We start from the raw sequence: 25,402 nt of genomic DNA, 5'->3' as shown, positions 1-25,402 counted from the left end.
CAAGGAAAGTGGAGCCTGCTGGCCAGCACTCTGAGGACCGCTAAAGACTCAAGAGATAAAACACTGTGATTGATTAGTAATGTCTGCCACAGGTAGTAAAGGACAGGATACTCTAACTCTGCCCATCTACAAGGGCACCCCTGCCTCAGCCTTCCAGAAGGGAGGCCTCAAACTTGCTGCCTGAAGCAGCTAGGAGTAGCCAATAGCACAGTGGTGGTTTGAATAAAACTGGTCCCCAGGGGCTCACAAGATTTGAACATTTAGTCACCCACTGAGTGGCACTACTTGAAAGGGTTAGGGGGTGTGGCCTTGTTGGAGGAAGGGTGTTGCGGGGGATGGGCTCTGATGTTTCAAAAGCACAAGCCAGTCCTTGTGTTGTTCTCTTCCTGCGGATCTGGATGCATCAGGCCTGCCTCCATGTCACCAAACAGAAATAGATTAAACCTCTGAACCTGTAGGCCAGCCCCAACTGAACGCTTTCCTTTATGAGCGCTGCCATGGCCACGGGTCTCTTCAGAACAATAGAACACTGACTAAGACAGCTATGCTCCCCTCCACAAACCCAGCTGGTTCAGTCCCCCACTGTCCTCACATCATGACGCTCAGCCACAGCCTAGGCCTTGCTCTGCGGATTCGGAAGCCCTGCTCTAAGTACCAAGTCCCCATGTGTGGCTTGTTTCTTCACAAGGGGCAGAGGAGCTAAGTGCTCTGCAGAAAGGAACAAACAGACACATGGCTGCGCACAGAGACGTGGTAGGTGAGGACATACAGCAGCGGGCTAAGAAAAGATCCAGCCACCAGGGGACCCATGCACACTGTCACAACTATGAGAATACCCAGGAGAGGGTACCATCAGCTCCAAACCACAGCCAGGAAGACCTAGGCCTGGAGAAGGGCAGGAAGCAACTGGGCCATAAATATTGGAAAAGGCCAGCTCCACCCACAAGGGTCCCCAACCTGTCACCTGTTCACACATTCTGTAAGCAGAAAGTGACTGCAGGATTCAAACTCACCACCCCTCAGCTGACCACAACTCTCAGAACAAGCCCCAACATCCCAGCCTTGGCTAAAAGCCCCATGGTCCCATGTTGTCCCATCTCTCCCCACTGCTTGCTATAGGGCAGCTTTAGGGCTACCCAACCTCAACCCTGGAAGAGGGCCACTCAGAGTGCACATATAAACGTCAACTTTACAGGTACAACTGGTCACTTTACAGTGCACATCCCTAATACTGCATGGGTCACTATATCCGGATGCTTACCTGAAAAGCCACTCTATGCCCCGTGTTTGCGACATTCAGCAAGCCTGACATCCAGAGTGGCCCCCAAAAGGGTCAATTCCTACCCCCTCAGCCTAAGAGCTGCCTGGGGTCACCAGGGACATAAGGATGAGGAACAAGGCTGGAATTGGCCGTTGGGGTTAGAGTGGACACCGTGTTGATCCCTCACACTGCCAACCCTATCCCTGCTAAGAGCCCCAGGTCTAAGAGATTGGCTGCCCCAACCAAATTGAGACCCCTCCACTCCCACTGTACACAACCCCCAAGGCCACCCCGATTCTGGCTCCCTCCCAGCTGGGACCAGCTTAGGTCTAGACAGGTGTGGCACTAGATCAACCTCATCAGCTGCCCGTCCCCCACCAAGCCACCTGCACACCTGCCTCCAGCTACAGTAAAACTCCCAAGCCCTGGTGACTCACTCCCATCTTTCTCTGAGCACAGGGGCAGAGAGGGTGAAGGAGCTACATTTTAAATTAAAACAAGATCTGAAATTAAAAACACTGACTCATCCCGAGCAGCCTGGAGGCTGCTTTCTCTGGCTGCTGGCACTGCCTGGGGGAGGGGTTCAGCCAGGTGTGTGGGTAATGCTGGTGTCTCCTCCATCCCACCTCCTGTCCTGAGACACAGTCTAAGTAGCCCAGGCTGGCCCAGAACTTCCCACTCCCCAACCTCAGCCTTCTAGACATGGAGATTACAGACCCACACTCCACACAGAATCTTCAGGTAGCCTTGGCCTGAGGCAGGGGGGTGAGTCTCTGGTAGGATTCGTGAACAGCTTTCTGATACACACTCTCACCTGAGCACTTCTGCCTGCACCAGCAGCTGTCCACTGTCCCCTCCAGCAAGGACACCACACACCTGGCTAAGCATGTTTATCCAAGTATCGAAATGAAATGATTTTAAAGGATTTCACAGTAACCCCAGCAGGCAAATGTAGCAGAGGCCTCAACCTCAGAGCATGAATCCGTAACCTGAAGAGCTCTGGGTCACTGTTTCTAGGTCTAGATCTGTTGTCACGTGTGCTGACAACCTTGGGCTTACCCTTCCGCCATTTTCTGGCCCATGGAGCAGGCAGGTGACCATGGGCTAGTCTCTTATTTCTTTTTTTAAAAAAGTATTTATAGGTGGATGTGGTGGACTTAAATCCTTAAATTCCAGCACTCAGGAGGCCGAGTTGGACAGACCCCTGAGTTCAAAACCAGCCTGAGCTGTACAGTGCACTCCAGCCCTGCAGAACTACACAGTGAGACCCCGTCTCAAAAAAGAAAATGCTGGGAAGTAAATTCTTATGTATCTGTGTGTCGCTCTATCTGGGCACTAGAGCATGTATGCGGACCTCAGAAAACAGTTTACTAGAGTCGGAACCCTCCTTCCCACCACATGGGTTCTTGGCACCCAGGAACAGTTAGCACACTCCTTGGCAAGTGTTTTAATCTGCTAAGCCATCTCACCTGTCCTATAGGGATACACCATCAGGACATAAAGTTTCTACTCCTGTGTGGCCAGTGTTATAAAGGGAGACCCGCCAAGGGGACAGCTTAGAACCATCCTAACACTGTGACCCTTTAATACGGTTCCTCATGCGGTGGTGACCCCCCCCTACACACACCACATTTTTGTTGCTACTTCATAACTGTAATTTTGCTACTGTTATGAATCATAAGTAAATATCTGTGATTTCCGATGGTCTTAAGTGACCCCTTTACAATCCACATGGTGAGAACCACTTTCCTAGACCAACAAAGGGACTGGTGCGGCAGGATGAGGGGTTATGTTCCAGGAAGTGGAAGGCCTACAGGGATGTGGGAATTTTTTTTTTCTGATGAAGCGAAGTCATGAGAGTTCTAGAAGAAGAAAGAAGCAACCAAGTTTGTGTTTCCAGGGGGTCTCTAGCAGCTTAGAGAAGACAGTTGTTAAACTCTTTATCCAAAGTGGAAGAACAGGGCCCAGGGGCTCACAGTCGGTCACCAACCAAGAGCCTAGAATGAGGCCTAGAAGGCTGAGGCCGGGCATCTGTGTACAAGGCCATGCCCCATAGACTCTTGGGAGGTGTTGGGAGAACCAGACCACAGGAGGGACACACAAAGGCCACGGCAGAGGCAGTGTTGACTGAATGCTCAAACGCAGGTCCTCATATTTACACAGCCAGCATTCCCACCCACTGAGCCATCTCTCTGGGCTATATACTTACAAATTTCAAGAAAACATTCCCAAGTTCGTGCTGAGACTGAGGCTCGGGGTGTAGGCAGTACTCCAGGGCAGCCAAAAAATCCTTATGGACCTCCAAGATGTCCTCAATGTTGGAGAAGAGAATCTAGAATGGACCAAAAGACCAGAGTGGGTCAGGAACACAGAGCAGGGCCAGTCCCAGAACAGCTGCACCCCAGGATACATGAGCAAGCATCAAAAGGTGAGGTCCCCCTGGGCCAGGCAGCCGCTGTTGGATGAGATCCCAGGAGCAGCAGTTGTGCAGGCCAGGGGCAGACCTGGGCTGGATTGTCACACTCATTGGTGGCATCCAATCTCCACAAGCAAGAAGCCATTCCTGGTCCTGATTTACCCCTGAGAACTGGGGGCTCGGAGAGCAAGAGTTGACCCAGCTGCTGAGTATCAGAGTGCCCATCACCCTGAACCAAATACTGCCACACTCGGAAGCTTCAGACGTTCGCAGCCACGGGGTGATGTGCACCAACAAGCATGCTCACGTGGCCCTGCTCCCACAACGGTGAAAGGGGAGGGCCAGGGGCCAGAGCCTACGCCTCAGTTACTGCCAGGCCTAGGGCAGCCAGAAGCCCACTTCCTCCTCCACCCCAGTGGGAGCTGCTTGTCACCCTTTGGCCTACTTCAGCTCACATGGTTGAACCTGGTGATGCCGAAGGTAACATTCTAGACCTAGCCGCTGTACTCACTTTAAGAAAGACCTACAGTGCTATCTGTCCCTTGAGTGTATACCCAAAAGAGGCAAAAAATGCCTACTCCAAGGACATACTCATACTCAGGAATGGTGACAGGACCAAAGTGGAAACAGCTCAGATATTCAAACACAGGAAAACAGACTGTGGCCTGGTCCCTGTGTGGAATATTACAGAGCCAGGAAGAAGCACTGGGCCAGGACTAGTGCAATGGAATACAAACAAATCCCACAGGTGTAAGATGACAAAAGACACCAAACACAAAAGAGCTCACTGTCATAAAGAGTAAGAACTGACAGAAACAGGGCTGGGTGTGGCAGTGCACACCTTTGAACCCTGTGCTTGGAAGGCAGAGGCAGGTGGAACTCTGAGTTCCAGGCTAGCCTGGTTTACAGAGTAAGTTCCAGCACAGCCAGGGCTACACAGAGAAACCCTGTCTTTAAAAAAAAAAAAAAAAAAAAAAAAGACAAGACAAGAAACAGTCACCAGCAGTGGAAGTTTCACAGCTGGGGGGGAGGGGCATGGAGGGGAGGACGGCTGGGAGGTGCAGTGAGCAGGCCATGAACCCCCCCCACACACACACACACACAGTGAACCCAGGCGTGGTACAGCCATGCCCTCAGGACTTTAATCTCTTGTTGGACGGAGATTTAAGGCCTGACAAAAAAGCAGTTTCTTAAAAACTAACAAGGCATAACTTTAGGTGATAACAAAGGCTCCTAAGCTCTAACAGTGCGCAATAAATCAGTATAACAAATTGTAGGTGCTGGGTGATTATCTGCCGAGTGAATGAATGCAAGAATGAATTCGTGAGTGAATGAAGGTCCCAGCTAATAGGCATACCTTCGCCATCCCTGCCATCCCAACCCCCCCAGCACCTAATGTGCCGTGGCACGGCCTTCCAGCAGAGCAGAAGGGCGGACTTAGAATTATCAACACGCATGTGACTGACACAAGCCGGGACATTAGGCCGGGGTCATCGTTGACCACATATTTGTAAATGCTGCATACTTCAGATATACATATCCCGTCATAGCCATTTCCCCCTGGACCAGGCCAATCAGAGCACAAAGTAAAAGGTTTTTAGAAACATGAGGTCAGACTGCTGGCCAGCATGGGCTTCAGAGGCACACAGACGGTCCATTGATACCACCCAGACTTCCCAGCGCCATAGCCAGAATGGAGCTGGCCCAGTGACTCATGTGGCCTGTCTTGATGGCCCATGCCCACTGCGGCAGCAGGCAACGTTAGGCTCTCAAGTCATTTGGGAAGGGATTTTCCAGAGGCACCAAACTAGACAGGAGGACAGAGAGAAGGCAAAGGCCACACCAAGTCTGAACTGGAAAATGGGGGCCTGGAACGCAACCTTTCTTCCTCCTTCCTGGTGGAGGCAGACAGTGCCAGGGCTGCTGAGAGCAAGCTGGGGGTCGGAGGCAGGCAGTGCAGGGGAGTTCAGAGCCACCTAGATGAAGCAGGGCCAGCAGCAGCAGCAACGGGAGTCCTCACCTTGACATTCTCTTCCGTGAGGCCCTTCTCCACAGAGTCAGCCACATTCTGCCGGATGCGCTGTAGGAACGCCTGTGGAAAGAAAAGCAAGCAGAGCTGAGTGACCATGTCTCCCACCCGGAGGCCCCTGCCAGTGGGACAAGAGTTCAAATGATGACCAGGACCTTAAAGGTTGCCCAGTCTCATACAGAGGCAAGGACTTCAAAGCTCTCCTGCTGACAGGCTACTTTCCTGGGCTGTCCGCCCCCAACTTCTTGCTCAGCCAAAGGTTTATGAATTATCTACAATGTCTGACCCTGTGGGGAGCTAACAATACAGAGCCCCAGGCCCCCTGGAATCTACAGCCCAAAGAGGCACATTAAGACTCGCTTGCTCACCCAAATACCTCTCAACAATCACCACCCTTTTTCTGGTGTTTTCCTTTTAAGCTTCAAGGTATTCATATGACTCAAAAGAAAAATCCATAAAATGTCAAGAACATGACTCATCTCTTTTATACCCCAGCCCTACCCACTGAAGCCCTCACTGTCCCCCATGGGAACCTCAGCTCCTGGTACCACAGGTGTCACATGCACGGCGTGTGCTCATGTGCACACACAACTGTTCACACCGTTTCTCCCCTTCACACATTAGAACAGCAGCACACAGGACACTCCAAGCTGCCTGAGCACTCACATAGGTGCAGAGGTACAAGCCTGTCCCCTTGCACATGGGGCTAGGTGAGAAGATGACCAGCCAATGTCACCAGATGGGACAGTGGGTTTTTGCAGGATGCTGAGATAAAATTCCAGGCCTTTGGGCATGCTAGACAGGTACCCCACCACTGGGCTGCATCTCTAGACCACCCCTCCTTTTTGAACCAACATTGGAAGTTTTCACATGCCTCCCAATTTACTTTTCCTTCCTCAACCCCTCCCCCAACCTTCCTAATATTTTGGCTGGCCTAAAACTCAGTCCTGCCTCTATATCCCTGGTGCTGGGATTGTAGATGGGTCCTTTGGAGTTCTAGAGAGACACCCTGTCATTAGGAAAGAGCAGATGTCATGGGTCCAGCATAAGAGTTGAGGATGTGCAGTGTATGAAGAGATTTGTTAGTGGTGGGACAGAGCAGGCAGAAAGGGCAGACAGGGAGCTACTGTGGGGGCCAGAGTTGGCTAAGGATGCAAAGAACACGGAGGGAAAGAGAGACCTAAGTCAGCACCTAAGAGAAACTGAGGCCAGTCCCCCACAAAGACTTCCGGCTCAGGATGTGAATCCTGGCCCCAGTTAACTAGGCAGCAGTCACAGAGAGACCCTTGAGAAAATGTCCCAGCCCAGGGGACCAGTCAGCTATCAACCTGTCTCGCATCTGGTTACAGCAAGGACCCAAGGGGACTAACCATGAGACAGTGTGTGGTCTCCCTGCCTTGAGTTAATTAAGAGCGTGCCCTACCCTACCACGCTTGTCTAAGGAGATGTCTCAGGAAGATAGCAGGGAGTGTACTGTTATGGGGGAGGCAGAAGCAGGTGGCAGAGGGGTTGCTGGCCCTTTAACTCGGCTGTCATATCCTTTTCTGTCACCTGGACTGGTACCCACAGCATCCCCGAATAATCAGGGTCTTCACACAGCAGTATGAGCTAGTGCACACGGCCAGGGGTTCCTGTTCCCACCTACAAGACCCCGGGAGACAATGGGTAGTGACGAACTTTAAGTGCTATCACTTTACTGGTCCACCTGGCTCCCAGGGTGTACAGACATCAAGAAACCCCATCTACCAGGCCAGGCCCACATGCACCCCCAACCATGGTGTTCTCAGTCCTAGCTCCCCATAGTCCCTCAGTCCCAGCCCGCATGGTCAATGACTCCTCTGCCTCCTCAGGGTTCAACCTCTTCACCCCTCAAGATCCCTTAAGATGCACAGACCAGAACCAGTCACTACTCAGCTTTATTCTCCAAGACTCCCGCTATGAAGCTTAAGATCTTGACTTGAGGGGGCTGGAGAGGTGGCTCAGTGCTTAAAAGCACTGGCTGTTTTCCAGAGGGCTGGGGTTCAAATCCCAGCATCCACACGGCAGCTCACAGTCTGTGTGATTCCAGTTCTAGGGGATCTGACACCCTCACACAGACATGGAGGCAAAACACTCATGTCAATAAAATTTGCTTTAAAAAGAAAAAGATCTTGACTTAAAATCACCAAGGAGCCACATTCACACTGGTGCCTCTGTGTGTGGGACACCATCCACGGGCTGGGGTGCCAGAAAGAAGCAGAAGCCGGCTGAGCACCAGTGTTAGCTCTCTCTGCTGCTTAACATCAGGTGCTCCCACCCCCCACTCAACCCCCTATGGTGGGCTGCACAGACTCCTCCCGCCATCACACACACACACACACACACACACACACACACACACACACACACACACACACGCACACACGCGCATGCGCATGCACACTCCATAATGGGTATACCCTTGAACAGCAAACCAAAGCAAACTCCTCCTGTCTTAAGTTACTCTGGTCAAGTCTTGTGTCTCAGCAAGAAGGAAAGCGTCTAACACCCTTGGGTTTTTGTTTGTTTTAAAGTCCAGATCTCCCATGGCATGCCATCCTCCCAAACTTGGAGCTACGCTCTCAAGCCTGCCGCAGGACCTTTGCATATGTTCTTCTTGCCAACATGTTTCCCCTCCAATTCTGCTCTGAGCCAGCTCCACCTTATTTCTCAGGCCTTAAGCACTACTCACCTCTTCAAGAAGCCCTTCCTGTCCCCTGAGGTCATTACCTCCCTATTTTGAATTTTTCTTTAAAAAAAAAAAAAATGAGCTCAAAAAACATACACCAACTTTGAAGAGTCAAACCAGCTATGATAAAATAGGAGTGAAGCTAGAAATCTTAATCTCTACCGAGGTCAGCTTTGGGAACCACTGGGTATGGGTTTAAACCACAGCTCTTCCTCTATCCTGCTGTGTGACCTCAGGAAAGTGAATCAGCTTCTCTGAATCTTAGTTTACTCTCCCAAATATGGGGATTAGAGTGATTTTGAGTATGTGTGTGTCAGTGTGTATGTGTATGTGTTGTGTATCAGTGTCTATGTATGAGAGTGTGTATCAGTATGTGTTTGTCAGTATGTAGTATGCACATGTATGTGTCCGAGTGTATGTGTGTGATTACATCAGTATATATATGTGTGTGTGGATAGTGTGTATTTGTGTGTGATGTATATCAGTGTGTGTGTCTGTGTGAGAGTATGTATCTGTGTATCAGTGCGTTTGTGTGGGTAGTGTGTGGGTGTGCATGTATGTGCACATGTGTGTATTAGTATCAGTGTGTATGTGTGTTGGTGTGTGTGTGTGTCTTGTCAATGTAACAGGATAAAGTGGCAGTAAGGCAGTAAGGAGGGATGTCACAGCTCTGCTCACAGTTGGACCCTCATGGCCGAGAGCAGAGCCTGGTTCACAGTAGACACTGGGAAGTCAAACGAAGGCATGAGGGGCCTGACACGGGGCAGGAGCCTTGATTCAAGCCCCCGAACAGTTGAACTTTTGAAAGGACACAGTAGGAATGGCTGGGAGCAAAGTTTCCTAGAGGATGCGGCAGCTAGGCCTGGGGTGCTGGTCCGAGGTCACCCAGACAGGCAGACAAAGGTGGCCCTGCCCAGCACAGGCGCCCAGGCAGGCGGGCAGGAAGTTTGAGCAGCACTGGGCTGACCTAGATGGAGCTTCCTGTCCTGGTTTCTTCACACGAGCTGGGCTACTACTATTGTGCTGGGTCAATGGGAGGCTCGGGCCACCCACAGAGGATGTGCACACAAGCCAACATGACGAGCAATGGGCACCGAGAACAGCTCCTGACCCGGAAAGAATGTGCCAGCGGGGGTTCTGGGCGCAGACACAGCAGCCCCACAACCACCACCCTGCAGGCGGTACTGGTATTGTCTGTGAGGCTGCTGAGAGAACCTCTAAGTGACTCTGCCCACGGCCTTCTGGCAGTAGAACACTTAAGATGACTGCAGTTCACCTCTTAGGGACTTCCCCGAAACAAGACACCATCCTGAGACGCTCTCTGTGACTCCCCAGGGCCCTGTCCACTGCTGGTCCACCCAATCCCTCAGCATCCATCTTGTCCCCTCATTCCAATAATAACAGCAATTAGGACATACACCAAAGATGTAGGAAATGGTAGGTTCATAGCTACACAGCTTAGACAAACTCTAGCCAGGCCAGGCTCTTGAAAGGCTGACCAGCTGTACTTAGGGACCCGGGGACACTGGTCTGAGCCACAGTCACAAGTGACTGAGAACACGGGGTCCCAGCAGCATGCACAGGGATGAGCCTGTGTTAGCCACGATACCGTGTGAACACAAACTCCAAAGCAGGGAAGGGCGGACCTGCTGCAGAAGGTGCCCCCGGGCACCCGTCACACCGACACCACGCTCTTGGATCCCACGCAGGCTTTAACCCAACCTGTGCTCATAAGCAGTGCCAGGTGACATCTCTGGGCTCAGAGACCTCCTCAATCTGCAGGGCAGACTGGGAACAGGTGTCAGCCATACCTGGCAGGAGCTGGCCCACAGACCGATGAAGAACCAGAGCAGGTCACACCCCACTGAAGGGGAGGTGGTGGAATCACTTGCTGGGAACAGCAAGTCCACAGTCTGCCTCCTGCCCTCCTGTGGCTGCAGCAGACATCACTAATCAATCACACCCCTTTGTCCTGCTCCGCCATAGTTCTGGGGACCTTGAATACTTGTGCATCAAGAGCCCTGCTTCCTGGAACCTCTACCTCCCAACCTATTGCCTAGAAGGTAAAGGGCCACCTCCCCACATGGCAAGAGGTGTGGATGGCTCCACAAGGTGACTTGTTCCACAACGCAAACGACTGTCTCTCCCGACACTCCCAAGCTTTCTGGTGTGCCTTCCTAGCGAGGCCACCTCTCTGAATGGGTCATGTGTGCTTATGGGGGACGCCCCACCCCCCGCTGCTTCTTTCCCGGTCTAATCACAAACATGAGTGACTTCTGTACCGCCAATACTGTACCAAGGTCAAGTGTCCCCGTGTCACTGAGGCCTCCGAGAGCACATCCCCAAGGTGCGGGGTGAATTATTCTGGGAGAGTGGCTCCATCTGCCAGGCTCCGGTGTGTGTGAGTCCCCTTGGGGACAGAGAGGCTGCCTGACTCAGGTGTGCAAACTGCTCCAGAGTAAATTGGCTAGACAAAGATTAAGGACACAGACTCCTGACTAATGACCACTTGGTTGATCTACAGCCTAACTGACTCAAACTCAATCGAACAGTGCCCCCTTCTCCCCGCCACCAAGGAGAAGGAGGAGAAGGAGGAAGAAAATTGTATAAGCTCTCAATGGTTGACACAGCAAGGCTTCAGATTATAAGGGAGGCCTCCCTGTCTGCCCATTCTACAGATGAGGTAAACTGAGCCCCAGAGGACAAAGAGCCAGGATGTCACCCAACCTAAAACCACAGAGCAAAAACCTAAACAAGGACAGCGGCCCCATGGACTCTTGGGACACACAGTGCATATGTCTTCAAGGTCCCCAGAGGTGTACCGAGCAGGAAGATAGATGTCTGCCACAGCCATGGGGCCTAAAGAGGCTTTCTCAGGAGGCACCATCACAACCCAGACAGAAGACTGACCTGTCTACATGACCCTGGGAAAATGAGATTGTTCTGCCCCCATGCCAACCACTCAGCACCAACTTCATAGCCTCCTTCAAGCCCGTCTTCCCCAGGGCCTTGGGACTCACTGTCTGATGTGTTCTACCTTTAAGATCCCCCCCCCCCATGGCCAAGTGGATGGGAGATACCCCTCAGACACACACAATAAAGAGTGCTATCACTCCTGTCCAGAAGGGGCATATTCTGCGACATGCCCGACAACAGACGGCTGGGACCTGAGGCTCTGCACGGGGCACCTGTGCTCCACGCCCACCCCACCTTCACTGGAGGGAGGTACAGGGTATAAGTTCATTCATGGTTGTCTCTGCCTGTACTGTGCCTCGATCATAGTGTGGCCTGAGGAAACTCCAGGCAAGGAGGAGGACTGGGAGGGAGGAGGGTGAGAACCAAGAAGCAATCTGGGGGATTTACTGAGTAGCACACCTAGAACCCTGTGACTGGCCAGCGTGGTTTTGGTTTGTTCTGATTTTATTTTTACTTTTCTTTTGTTTTAAGAGCAGGTCTTGGGTCTCTTTTTGCCACATGGGTTGACTTCGAACTCCTAGGCTCAAGCGATCCTCCTGCCTCAACCTCCTAAGCAGCTGGGGCTGCAGGGGTGCGCCACCAAGAGCAACATGTCCCTGAACCCTACAGCTCCAGGGGGGAGGACCTCTCCTGTGTGCCCATTTTACAGAACAGGGGAACTGAGGGTGCCCAACTGTGAAGTGTCACTTAGAGCCACAGGGCTAGGATGTGGTGGTCTGGCCTGATATGGAGAACCCAGTCCAAATGTGCATCTCACGTGAGTAACTGTGGGCCACAGATGGCCCTGGCTTTCAAAGCAGCCAGCAGCTGCCTGGGGACCTCTGCCATCTGTCTGGAACCACGGCCCCAGCCCAGGGAGGATAGAGCTCTCCCTGCAGAGCAGAGCAGAGCTCTGCACTCATTCCTGGAGAGAGACAATGGCAACTTGAGCTGCTGGGGGACAGGGACTGCTGTCCCCAAGGACACCTACACCTCAGCTGGGGTGACCTCACTCGACATATGGTGAAACCTGAGAGAGATGGTGGGGGCACCCCCACCTCACACCAAGCACAAAGAAAGCAAGATGCCCATGGGACTCAATCTCCACGGTGCTCTGACAGTCAAGGGTCTAAGGAAGCAGAGGATCATGGACCAATAGCACTCTGGCAACAAAGTCAGAATAAACCATGCCTTTAACAATAATAAACCAGCCCTATAAGACAGCAGAGGAACTGCCATAGTCTGCTCCAAGCAGACCCCCACAGCCAGACAAATAGGGAAGACCCCCTAGACACCCAGTAAGTCCTGCAAAGACCCCAGTCCTACATACCACCCCCTCACAAACCTGGTTTGGGTCCAATGAGGATCAGGAACCATGAACACAGCACAAAGACCTTACAAATGACACGCTATCCCATCACTCACAATATAGCGACGCCTCCTCCCCACGACCCTGGCGCAGGACAGCCATGTAATGACCATTTCATGACACAGAAGTCCATTTAATGAACGGAGAAGAGCCAGTCACAATCCCTTAGCTTGAGCAATGACCAGGGACAGGGGAGCACAGAAGGTCGCATCTCATTTTTTGGCTCAGAAAAACTGGCCTCACACATGCCATGAAAGGGGCCTGACAGGGCCAGGAACAAACACTGAGCAGCTCCGAGCAGGCCATAAACGTCTAGCTCTTCCTCTGACACAAGGGGGAAGGGGGAAGGGGGAAGGGGGAAGGGCAGTGACTCACCCCACCCCAGGCCTCAGTTTCCTCTATGAATCAGAGAGAGTGAGTGCTCTACTAGCACGTGACACACCAGAGCAATGCAGGCACATAAAATACACACAAGCAACCATAGGAGGGCATCTAGCCCCGTCACACCCCGTCTGCAGATTACAGAGGTCTGCGGGCTCCGGGCACCGTGCTTCCTGAGAAAGCTTCGGACATCTGTCGACCACCATTAAGGAGCTAGATACCCGGCACGACCACACCGCCAGCATGGCCACATGCACCCCATCCTGTTTGGACTTGTGTGGCTCACTTGTTTGCAGTGGTGATGACTGAGCCCAGGACCTCAACACACTAGACAAGCGCTCTACCACTGAGCTACAGCCCAGGCTCTCCACTCAGCTCCTGTGGTAGTACAACTGTTACTCTACTGACTGCTGACTTGACAGGATGTAGAGTCAGTCACCTTAGGAGAATGTCACTAAGCATGCCCAATGAAGGATTATGTTAGGTTAAGAGTGAGGCAGGAAGACCCATCCTGAATGTGGGGGGGCAGGCATCATTCCATGGGCTGGGGTGTTGGCCTGCATAAAGGAGAAAGCATGCTGAGGACGGTGTTCCTCTCCAAATGTCCTGACAGCGGATGCAACGTGGGTGGCTGCCACACACCAGGCCCTCTCCGCCATGACTGCTAGAATTGTGAACCTTCCCTTCCTTAGGGTTACTGTTGTCATGGTATGCTGGCATAGCAACAGTTAAATAATCGATACAGCAAGGTTTCACCAGCTTGTCCAGGCTAGCCTTGAACTCATTCTGTAGGCCACGAAGGCTGAGAACTTGTAATTCTCCTGCCTCAGCCTCTCAAATAGCAGGGATACCGGCCCATACCACTAGGTCTAGATTAGTGGTACCTTTTGTAGTCTGTGTTTTTCAGCCCGAACTATCTCCCCAAATCTCCTACAGTGACAGAGAACAGTGTGGCCTGTCATCAACAAGAAAGCCACCTGCCACCCCTACACCCCATTGCCCATGCCAAGGAGACTGTCCCCACCCCGGCCTTGGGAAGCACCCAGCACCTCTGACTCAACACTGTAAAGGTGACCCGCGCACTGCCAAGACTTCCTGGAACCAGTGGGTTGGCTGTGTGAATAGACAGTTGCTCAGATGAGAGACAGGCTGTCGGAGGGGCTGGTGTTTGGGCAGACAGATAGGGAGTTCTCCAAGTACCTGGGGGGAAGGGCATTCTAGGCAGAGGCCCTAGGGCTTCCTAGCCTGTCCAGTCTGAAGCACCTGCCCCTCCACAGCCCTGCTAGAGGGCAGTTACAACCAGAGACACTACTTGTATTTGCAAATCAATTTATTGGTTCATCTATTTAGGGTTTTGTAGGCCAGAGCCTAGGGTGAAGCCCACAGGAGAGATGTCAGGCCCACCCCGATTCCCTTTACCCCATCTCCTATCCAGACCCTGATGGGGGACACCCACCCTGTGGCCCACCAAAGAGGAACTTGAAGCAAAACCCAAGTTGCTACAACCTGCTGTGAGCCACACAACAGTGGGGGAGGGGAGGCCGCAGAGGGGAAGCAATCTCTCCCCACAGAACCCCACCCACCCCTCCCCTGCCAAGGCCCAGTCAATGGCAGCTCACACCCTCTTTAGCTGAGCCCTGAGGCTTTGTGCCTAAGTTTAAATACAGATGCCCCAACCCTAGCTTCTTTTTGGGATAATGGGCACATAGGCTTCACGTAGCTGGGGCCTGTGCAGCAACCACCTTCCCCCAGGGCAAGCTCCCTTAGTCTTCTGGTCTGACACATTCACTGTAGGATCTCTCCTACACAGACATGGCTAATAGAAACCCCCACACACCAGGACAGACATCACTAATGGAGCACAGACCTTTTCTTGCTCAGTCTCCTCATTGTTAATCCCCTAGATCTATAACCTAACTCTGGAGTCCCTCCTACTCAGACAACAGCTCCTCCCTTTTCCTTTGAGCCCTTCCGTTTCTTGTTCCTGTGAACAATGGGGGTCACCCCAGTTAGATGAAGAAAGACTGAGGTTCTCCACCCCAGGTCCTTGACCTGTGATTGCCTAAAGAGGCATGGTGGAGCCCATGTGTGGGGCAGATCTCGGCTATGGAGACCGTTTGGTGGCTTCCCTGGCTTCCCCCCTCTAGCCAGACAACCAGATCTGCCTCCAGATGCTACCTAGGTATCTGCCTAGGATCAGCCACAGCCTGAAGACTGAGCTGCCACCAGAACAAACATCTGGGGTTCAAGTACTAACTGTGCCCTAGCCTTCTGTGTGTCCCAGCAGCCTTTCCGGGCCTTGCCTGAGAATGGGAACAAGGAACAGTACCCTCTCTCTGTCTCGGCTCCCTCCCGTGACTTCTTTTCCGGTGAGGAAATATCCTTGCATCTGGCAGAGGTCGTGATGACCAAACCCTGGCTGCTCAAACGCAGTCCAGGGGACCGTTACATGCAGAATACAGCGACACACTGTCAACAACCAAACCAAGGCCCGCTGCCCAGAGAGACAGAGCAGACAAAAGCACCCTGAAGAGCCTGGAGCACACCACAGAAGCCAGTGTGGCAGCAGGTGGCTGGGAGCAAGTGTCACAAGCTCACAAGCCAGCAATGTCTGGGAACAGGCCTGCTGTAGGTGGCATTTCCTGCCAGAATGCAAGGACAAAGCAGAGCCAGCCACTCCAGGGCCCCAGAGCCCAGGGCGGGGCGGGTGGCCTCCTGGGTCCCATTCCTTCTGCACTTTGGGACAATGGAATTGCTGCTCTCAATGGAGCTGACATTTGACATCTGAGACAATTGCTCTGGGAGCCCCCACGCCCAGGTCCAAGGGTTAGCTTTTTTCCCCCCATCTCCCCAAACAATTGTCCCCGAACAGGCCCCACATTTTATCTACAGGGGACTGTGGAGAACCAGGAAACAGTGCACAGACAGAAGATGAAAACAGTGTGACTCCAAACAGGGCAGGAGGGGGTGGCGCCCACGCGGCTGGAGGCTTCCCTGTTTGCTTTCTGCTGTGGCAGCTGTGGCCGCTGGAAGGGATTCTGAAGCAGCAGAAGCTCCTGCATACAGAGCAAGGTCTCCAGAACTGCTGCAGCTCAAGGTGTGAGCAAAGCTGCCGTGGCTTCCCTGGCACTGCCTCACCCCACTGTACAGAAAGGAAGACTGGGGTTTCCAATGGCTGAGGCCAACAGAGCATCCTGCCAAGTGGACTTAGCTGAGCTCCAACCTCTGGGTTATCTAGCATCTAGGCAGTGGCCTTCCACAGCTTCCACTCTGGCCCAGTTTCAACTGTCACTCACAGCCCGCCCTGACTCCAGAAGGCAGTGGCATAAATGCCATTCCCCCAGGCTCTGAACAGGTTCTTTGTCCCCAGGGTCTACACAAGCCTCACCTTCCTCGACCAGGGTAAAGGAAGATCAAGGGGCTCAGAGATTGTACACAGCATGTGGCCCTCTGGAAGCCACCAGCCTTGGGCCTCTGAAGCCAGCAGGCTGATGGGGAGCTCCCAACTATGGGATGGAGGAAATAGCCTTGAAATCCATAATGCACCTGGACTGTCTGTGGGCCCAAGGTCACTCAAGGACCTGAAGGGATGAGGCAGGTATGAGGTCAAGGGTCAGACGCTGAGTCTGAATAAAATTACAAACTGGACTCTGAGTAGCTTCTAAAAGCTGGAAAGGCAGAACAAGGAAAACCAGCCTACTGACAACTTGCCTGTAGCTCCTAGGGCATAGTCCAGACTTTTGACCTCTAGAACTGTGTGACACGTTTCTGTTGTTTTAAGCCCGAACTTGATGGTGACTTCTTACAGTCATGGGGAGGGAAAAGCAAGTAGCCTGCTGGGAAACACTGGCCAGCAGAGCTGGCAAGGCGGTGTGGGACTTTAATCCCAGCACTCAAGAGGCAGAGGCAGGCAGAGCTTTGTGAGTGCAAAGCCAGCCTGGTCTACACAGATGGAGTTCCAGGACAGTCATGGCTACACAGAGAAATCCTGTATCAACAAACAAACAAACAGTGGCCAGCAAGGCCAAGGAACCCTCTCTTAACGCTCAACCACGGCGATGCACCGTACATAGCACTGTTCTTTCCTTGAGGCTGCAGGACCCAGCTGCTTCTCCAAGGCCTGCAGCAACACTCCCCACCTGCAGACTCCCTTAGTAGGCCACCCGCTCCTAGTGCAGCTCTGGACAGGGATGGCCTTTTCAACTCCCACATCCTGTGTACATGCATAGCACACCACCACAGCTGAAACTACACCTTGAGTCCCTTGATCAATAAAGGGTGGCTCCCCCAGCCCAGCCTGGGGCATCCTGGAGCCACAGGAAGGTCCAGGATCACTTTCTCCTCGTTCACATTTTGATTTACAATTGGCAGTCAGCAGCACTTGGTATGATACCTTTCAGTGAGTTGATGGGTGGGTGGGTGAGATGAGATGGGAAAAGGATAGATGGATGGATGGATGATGGATGAATGGATAGATGGATGGATGGATGATGGATGGAAGGATGGATGGATGGAAGAATGGATGGATGGATGGATGGATGGATGGATGGATGGATGGATGGATGGTTGGATAAGTAGGTGTGTAACTAGGTGAACAAATTGATATATAAATAGATGAATGACTGGAAGAAAAGATAGATGGATAGAGAGATGGAGGATGGATGGATGGATGGACAGACAGATGGTGGGTACATGAATGAGAGGAAAGGAATACAAAATGAGTGAGGGAAAGAAGGAGAGAACCCCTTTCCCTGGGCCTGCCTCCCCCATACACAGCATCAATTCAGAGACGCACTGAGGGCTGGAGATTCAAAGTGACCGACCCTTTCTCTCTGAGACTTGGTCCCCCATCTGCACAACAAGGACACTGCTACCATCATTCTTCAAGACCTGCTGCCCTGGTTCCTGAACATGGCCTAGACATAGCCTCTCTATGGGCCGGGGAAGCTGCTCTGACCACTGGAGATATGCTTGATCCTCGGTGAGATGCATACAAGTACCATGCAGCACTGAGCAACGGGATTAAGCACTCACTTGCATGAAGAGGCTTTAAGAGAAGGAGGAGGTGGTTCCTGAGTCACCGACCTACTCCCAGATAGTGATGTGGGCTGAGCCATGTCTGAAGCTGGCCTCCACTGGAACTATGACTTAGGGCCCTTTGTTGAGAGACAAGCCACCCTCCTCATGGGTTACCTCTGTGAAAAGGGGGAACAGGAAATCTGTCTGCTCTTAGATTCTGAAGCAAACAAGGAAAAGGCTGGGTGACAGAGAAGGAAAGACAGGGACTGTGCAGGGTGAGACTGGTGTTGGTAGAGCTGGGAGTCTATGGTTATAACATGGGTCTCCTACTCACCACACATATCCACCAACATCTGCGCACTCCCCCCCCCACCCTATGTGAGCGCGCCCAGAAACATGACCTGGCAGGCACGCATCGCAGCGTTTCTGCACTGGCTACCCCCTCACATCACAGGGCTTCTGCACCAGTGAGCCCCTCAGCCCAGTCTAGGCACCTGCACAGCTAACTCATCTCAGTGTCAGCTGAGGTATCGGCTCACCGTAAGACTTTGCTCCATCTTCCCATGTTCCCGGCTCCCATCACTGTACTCTCCACACTCAGCAGGCCCAAGGAGGTGAACCCTAGGGGGCTCTGCTTTGATTAAGGTCTGCTATTGTTACACTTTCTTGTTTGTTTTCAAACAGGGTTTCACGCAGCCCCTGGCTAGCCTGGAGCTCACTAGGTTGGTCAAGTTGGCCTTGAATTCAGAGTTTCCTGTTATCTTCTGAGTCCTGGAATTAATGGCAGGTGCTGCCCTGTGGAACCATAAACCTAAGGCTTATCATAACACTGGCTCTTACAGTTTCTGGGATCATTTCAACTTTATATGAAAGATGCATTATCTTTCTTTCCTTCCTTCCTTCCTTCGCTCGTGTGTGTGTGTGTGTGTGTGTGTGTGTGTGTGTGTGTGTGTGGTGTGTGTGTGTGTGTGTGTGTGTGTGTGTGTGTGTGTGTGAAAAGCACAATTAAAAGCTGGCCTGATTGCTCAGTAGAAAAAGTGTCTGCCGGACCTGAGTTTCAAATCCACAGGACCCACTTAAAGGCTGGATTAAGTAACAGTCTGTGTAGCCCCAGTGCTGGGGTTATGGGAGAGAGACTTGCTGGCCACCCAGTCTAATTGAAGCAGCAAGCTCCGAGTTCAGTGAGAGACTCTGGAAACCTAGTGTGGAAAGCCACAGAGGACTTGAGAACAGCCCTGAATGTAACCTTAACAAGTAAGCATGATGTGGCTAAGCAGGGACAACAAGAAACAAAACCAGGAGCATCCAAGCTGATAATGAAATGAAGAATCCACTGTGGGAATGTAGGGAGACTGTTCTTGACACAGAACAAGCTGTACATGCCAAGGTCCCGAGATGGCCCAGCCCACCCGAGATCCAAGCACAGTGAGGCTGAATTACGGAAGCGGGAATGACAGGAAAACATGAACCCAGAGACCCAGCAGGAGCACAATTTGCAGCACCCTGGGGCCCAAGCAAGGGTCTGATTCTCCTCTGGGTGCGGTGGGAGTCACAGAGCAGGTCTAGGCAGGCAAGAGACCAGGCTGAGTGTGGAGGAGAGACTGGGAGGAAGCAGGAGGCAATGGTAGAACAATTCTGAAGGCAGAGTCCCTGTAACTTACTAAGAAGAAGAGAAAGATAAAGGCTGGCCTCTGGCCTCCAACATAGTTAGGCCAGAGTCACTTTATTTTTTAAAGATTTATTTATTTATTATAATATATATAAGTACATGGCCGCTGTCTTCAGACACACCAGAAGAGGGCATCGGATCTCATTACAGATGGTTGTGAGTCACCATGTGGTTGCTGGGATTTGATCTCAAAACCTCTGGAAGAGCAGTCAGTGCTCTTAACCACTGAGCCATCTCTCCAGCCCGACTAGAGTCACTTTTACAAAAACAGGGCAGGCTGTGGTTTGGAGAGTGTGTGGTATGAAAGTTCAATCTGAGGCATTTTCAGTCTGGTGGTGGAGACATGTCGGCAAATGAAATGCGTGCACAAAATCGATCTGGCTGCAAGCGTGCTTGGAAGAGGTCTGAGCAAGGGGACCCAGCAAGCAGGCACCTCCAAGGCAGGCTGTGTGGAAGAGCCAGCTAGCAGCAGAAGCCAGGAGACCAAGAGGTAGGCTGGGCACATGGGAAGGTAGGGGTGATAGCTGCTATTTGGGGGTATCCTCTGCCTTCCCCATCAGGCCACCCCCATGTCTTATTTATTATGAATGGGGCCCAGAAATAAGGGCTTCCAGGGTTCACACAGAGCTAGGTTCGAATCCCAGAGCTGTCTCTTTTAAGAGACCCTGAGCTGCTAGCTCTCTGCCTTAGCTCCTGCCCAAGACAAAGAGTGTTTCTGTCACTGTCACCTCTCCCCATGCCAGCTTCAGATGGAGAGCTAGAGAGCCAGGAGTGGCTTCACCAACAGCTAACACAGCAGGCCAGCTTAGGCCCCAGTCCAGGCTGTCCTGCTGGTATTTTCTGTGAGATCAGAAGTCAGACTCCAGGCAAGTATGCAGCCTCCTGCTACTACCCAAGAGGGTGGCACTGTGGTCTCAGCCCTGGGGACAGAACTTGAACAAGATGCAAAAGCACCACTCTATGGACCCGTACAGGGCAGGAGAGAGACAAGAGCGGAAAGAGGCGGGAGGAAGCTGCTTTCATGCTATGGCCAGGAAGGATCTCAGACAAGAAGACCAAAGAAGGGAAGAAGCCCCGGGGTAGCAGTGGGGAGCCCAGGCCAAGCAGGGGCTCTGGGGCAGCGGCCTGCCCCAGGTATGAGCAAAGCTGGAAAGCAGAGCCAAGGAGCAGTAGGGGCATCAGGGATGAAGTTGAGGGACGAGCATCTGCCTGACCACAGGAAAAGAAGTCTATTCCAAGCAAGACAGGCCAGCCCTAAGGAGGGCTACACACCAAGTACCATGGAAGGTCACCAGAAAGGAAAGATGCCCCTAGCCCTCCTCAGAGCCCTCAGTGTGCAAGGCAAAGCACACCCCCATCTTGGGCAGTGCCACCAGTCCCCTGGCAGTAATGAGGGACACAGCCCTACCTCTCTCACATCACAAGACTTCCCTGTCCGCATCTATGAGATGAAGACTTGAGACCTGCCCAGCCTTGGGTCAGGGTGTTCACTGAGTGATGCTGGAGCTGGGGCACTTAGACACCAAGTTCAGGGCTGCTCAGATAGCACCACCCAAAAGCTCCCCTGGCTACAGCTCTACCAAGAGAACCATGTGGGCCCCAGTCCACAGCAGCCCCATACAGGCTCTCTGGCAGTCAAGGGGTCCAAGGAGGTAGCACCTGGCAACCAGACGCCTGCCTAGCAACAGTGTGATGGGAAGACAGCTGGACTCCATGGCAACTGCAGCTGGGGCCCCACAGGTCACATGTGGCTTTTGGAGGGTTCAGGAAAGGGTTCGTAGACTCGGCTCTAAAGGAAAATGACCCACAGGGTCCTGAACCACAGGGCACAGAGCATGGGACCTGCCTGAGTTACATGTCTCATCTCAGAGCTGTGCACCATGAGCCTGCATGGCCCACCTGATGCCTCCTCTGTGGAATGAAGACCAACGCCTCCAACGCAGACTCATGTGCAATCTCCCCAGCAGTACATAGAATAGCACAGCAAGAATAACAATAGTAGCACAGCCTGTGGAACCTAAGAGCCCACATCTCATTTCATTCCCCCAACAACTTCCAGTGGTGCCAGCTAAGTGCTGAGACTCTTGGAATGTCTCTGGCTGTGGGGTCTGGAACACAGACAGCAAAGAGGAAGAAGAGGAAGAGGAGAAGGATGAGATCCGCTGGTGTCCCCTTGCTCAGGACTCTTCCAAGCATGCTTGCAGTCAAATCGATCTTGTGCAAGCATTTGCTGATGAGGGGCTGTCTCCACCACCAGCCTGAAAATGCCTCAGACTGGATTTTCATGCCACACACTCTCTAAACTACAGACATGATAACTAGTGCTCTCTGAGAGGCCATCTACAAGGACTAAGGACTAAGCAAGGCCACAAATGAGTCCTGGCTGACACTAGCAGCTCCCATCATCCCCCTCTTCTTCCTCCTCTTCTTCCTCTTGGCTATCTGCACTCCAGACTCCACAGCCAGGCATCCAAAGAGTCCTGGGACTTAGACACCAGTGCCTGTGGAAGCCATGCATTTGGGGATAAAAAGAGGCCAGCCAGGCTAAGGACAAGGACAAGAAGGACCAGTGGGGACAGGAGACACTGATCTGAAATGGCAGATCTCCAATCCATCACGGGGCAAAAGTACAGACAGGCGTCCCGGCTTTCACTGGAGAAACCAAACATGCAGGTTCTTCAGAGCATTTTCCAACTACAACCCCCCTCCCTTGCTAGTTTATGATTTTTAAAAAATGCCTAAAAGAAGAGGTAAAGAAATGAGAAGAGCTGAAATGGTTTTGAGAAAGAACATTGGGACTCCCACGGCCCAATCTTCAGAATGACTGCGAAGTCATAATAATTATTCCAGCTCCCGGTGTGAGGGGAAGGGCGTGGGTCTGTGAGAATGAGCAGGCGTGCAAGCGGCCTCTCGCTAGGGCAGGATGCAGCTAAAGCAAATGATGCAAAGGGAAGCCGACAGAGAAAGGCGGTCTTCAACCAACGGAACCCCAGCAAACAGACAAAAGTACAGAGTAACGCGCATCCTGCAAATGGGGCGCTTCACACAAAACAAGGCTCTAGATGGATCACACGGGCGAGGGGCATTACTCAGTGGGTAAAGCAATTCCCACCCAAGCATGAGGACCCGAGTTCAGATCCCACGGCACTCAGGTAAAAAGCCAGGCCTGGGAGCACACACCTATCACCCTAACACTGTAGCACGTAGACAGGCAGGTCCCAGGGTCTCGGTGACCAAGCCAAATAAGGTGGAGAGAAATAAACCAAGATAGCCAAAGTTGACCTCTGGGCTCGATAAGTAACACACAGGCAGGCATGCCCCCACACACATGTACATACAACACACATGTGTATACATACCACACACCCACACCCACTACACACACGCATATACATGGCACACAACACATACACACACTACATACCACACGAATGCAAACACACACACACACACACACACACACACACACACACAAAATCACACATTTAAATGCAAACTTCAAAACTATGAAACTTGAGAGAAAACAAAGGGAAAATATCTTTGTGGCTTGAGGTTAGGCAAAGTGACATCAGCATCACTGATTAGTGACGCTCAAAAGCACAGAGGAAGACAAGCGCTAAATCAGCACAGAAACAGTGTTCTGGTACACAGAAGGTCCAGTAAGACCATGGACAAGCAACCTAAGGCTTGGGGAAATGTATGTGAATGACATTCTGGCAAGAAACCTGTGTCCAGACTAGAACCCTAACCCCCACAAAGAAACTAAACAGACCAACTTTTAAACTAGTGTCTTAGGTAACTCCTGGGGATTTACACAGAACTAACTGCCTATCACTCCAGACGGGCAGCCCCAGACTGAAGAAACCCCTCCCATCCCAAGCCCAGCTTGGTGAACCGATGACTTTCTCAGGGTTCCTTCCAAGAGCACAGGTGACCCCTGAGCAGCCACATGATACAAAAACTCCACCCTGGCCTGAATGGTGACACAGAAACTACCACAGGAGTCCCCATCCCAACCACTCTCTCATCTCTGTGCACTGTAGCACCCCAAGATCATGTGAAGCAGAAGATGGGGGGACCATGGCTAAAATCTTAGGGATGGGTCTAATGGCCCTCTTTAATCTCATGATGGCTTTATGCAGGTGGTCAAAGCTATGATGTAACTTTTTTATCTTACTGGTCAGTTTTATTTGGAGAGAACATGCCTGCAGTGGTGCACCTGCGGAGGTCAGAGGACAGCTTGCAGAAATCCGGGGCTTGAACTCAAGTCACGAGGCTTAGAGACAAGCGCCTTTGCCCACTGAGCCACTCACCAGCCCCAGCTACTCTGGTCTCAAGACGAGGCCTGCTGTGCATATTGGGCCTGGAGGTCAGGGTTCTACTATATAAGAGAAACATGAAAATCAACCTTGAACACATGGTTGGGCAAACAAGATATGTGAGTAGAAGGCAGGCACACGAAAAGCTACCGACTCACCACCATCAGCGAGGGAGAGGCTGAGGAAAACCATTATCTGGCACTTCCACACATCTGCCAGAATGGCTTAAAAGGCAAATCGACACTACCAAGTGTTGTCAAGGATGTGAACCACCAAGCTCTCAGATCCTGCCGGCGGGAAATTAAAGTGGCCTGGGACCTTTGCAAAGCCACCTGCAGGTTCACATGCTGCTAAACATGCAGAGGCCACACAGCCCAACAATGCCACTCCTGGTGTTGTTTTCTGGATAAGTGAGGACTCGTGTTCACATGCAAGCTGTGTATACACACTTAACAGTGGATATCCAGGTCGGCCAATGACGGAGGGACGGAGGGACTCTGTGCCGCTGGATGAATGTTGAACCATGGATGGAGTAGGCTCTAAAAGGAACACACTTGACGCATAGAGACCCTGGATAAACCCCAAGGGCTTCCCGCTGAGACTCAGTATACCATGTGAATTCCCTGTATGCGGTAATGGCTCCTTTATGTCCCTATGACATTGTCTACAGTGAAGCATGTATGCTCTAGAAAAGGCAAAAGTAAAAGCCACAGGAAACAGAGGAGTGGCTATGGGGGTGATGACAGACTGGGGGCAGGGCTCCGCAGAGACAACAGAAAGTTTGTGGAGGACAGGGTTGCTCTCTACACAGTCTGTTGTGGGAAGTAACTCCACACACGTGAAGTAACGCGCACACTCATGCGCACATAATTTAACACCCCTCCCCAAAGCCATCTTTACTATTTGCGAATTCTAAATGTTTAATCTGTTTAAAATGCCTCACTCTGGGCTTTTCCAAATACAGAGATACAGCTGTAAGGGAAGATGAAGTGGGTACATGGCCCTCTATGCAGGGATGTCTAGTAAGCCACAAGCACACAGGTCGCCTTGACCTTGGTTGCTAAGTACCTTGGGGATGAGCTGGTACCACACCAGGGCATGGAGAGATCAAGGTGTGCCTAACAAACACAGAAGGGAAATGAGAGGAGAAACCCTGAGCAAGCCCAAGAGCCCTGGGGTCAGGACAAAAAAACAGCAGAAGGCTCATGGGGCAAGGGAGTGCCAAAGGCACAGAAGAGCACACAAGGCCAATGCCTTCTTGTTAAATAAGGTCTAGG

General features: G+C 52.0%; 1 protein-coding gene across 1 annotated transcript in view; it reads right to left on the bottom strand.

The window, feature by feature from the left end:
* The window catches only part of PREX1 (phosphatidylinositol-3,4,5-trisphosphate dependent Rac exchange factor 1), a gene marked incomplete at its 5' end in the record, with an annotated part of 142,208 nt that overhangs the window by 71,684 nt on the left and 45,122 nt on the right, over positions 1-25,402 (bottom strand). The window contains 2 exons of the mRNA XM_080925282.1: positions 3,471-3,593; positions 5,698-5,769. Of these exons, the coding sequence (XP_080781408.1) occupies positions 3,471-3,593; positions 5,698-5,769 (195 nt within the window). The remainder of the gene's footprint in view (positions 1-3,470; positions 3,594-5,697; positions 5,770-25,402) is intronic.

Source organism: Micromys minutus, assembly GCF_963924665.1.
Source record: "Micromys minutus genome assembly, chromosome: 11".
NCBI lineage: Eukaryota > Metazoa > Chordata > Mammalia > Rodentia > Muridae > Micromys > Micromys minutus.
The sequence above is the reverse complement of the archived record's forward strand: the minus strand, read 5'-3'. Positions and strand labels throughout refer to the sequence as shown.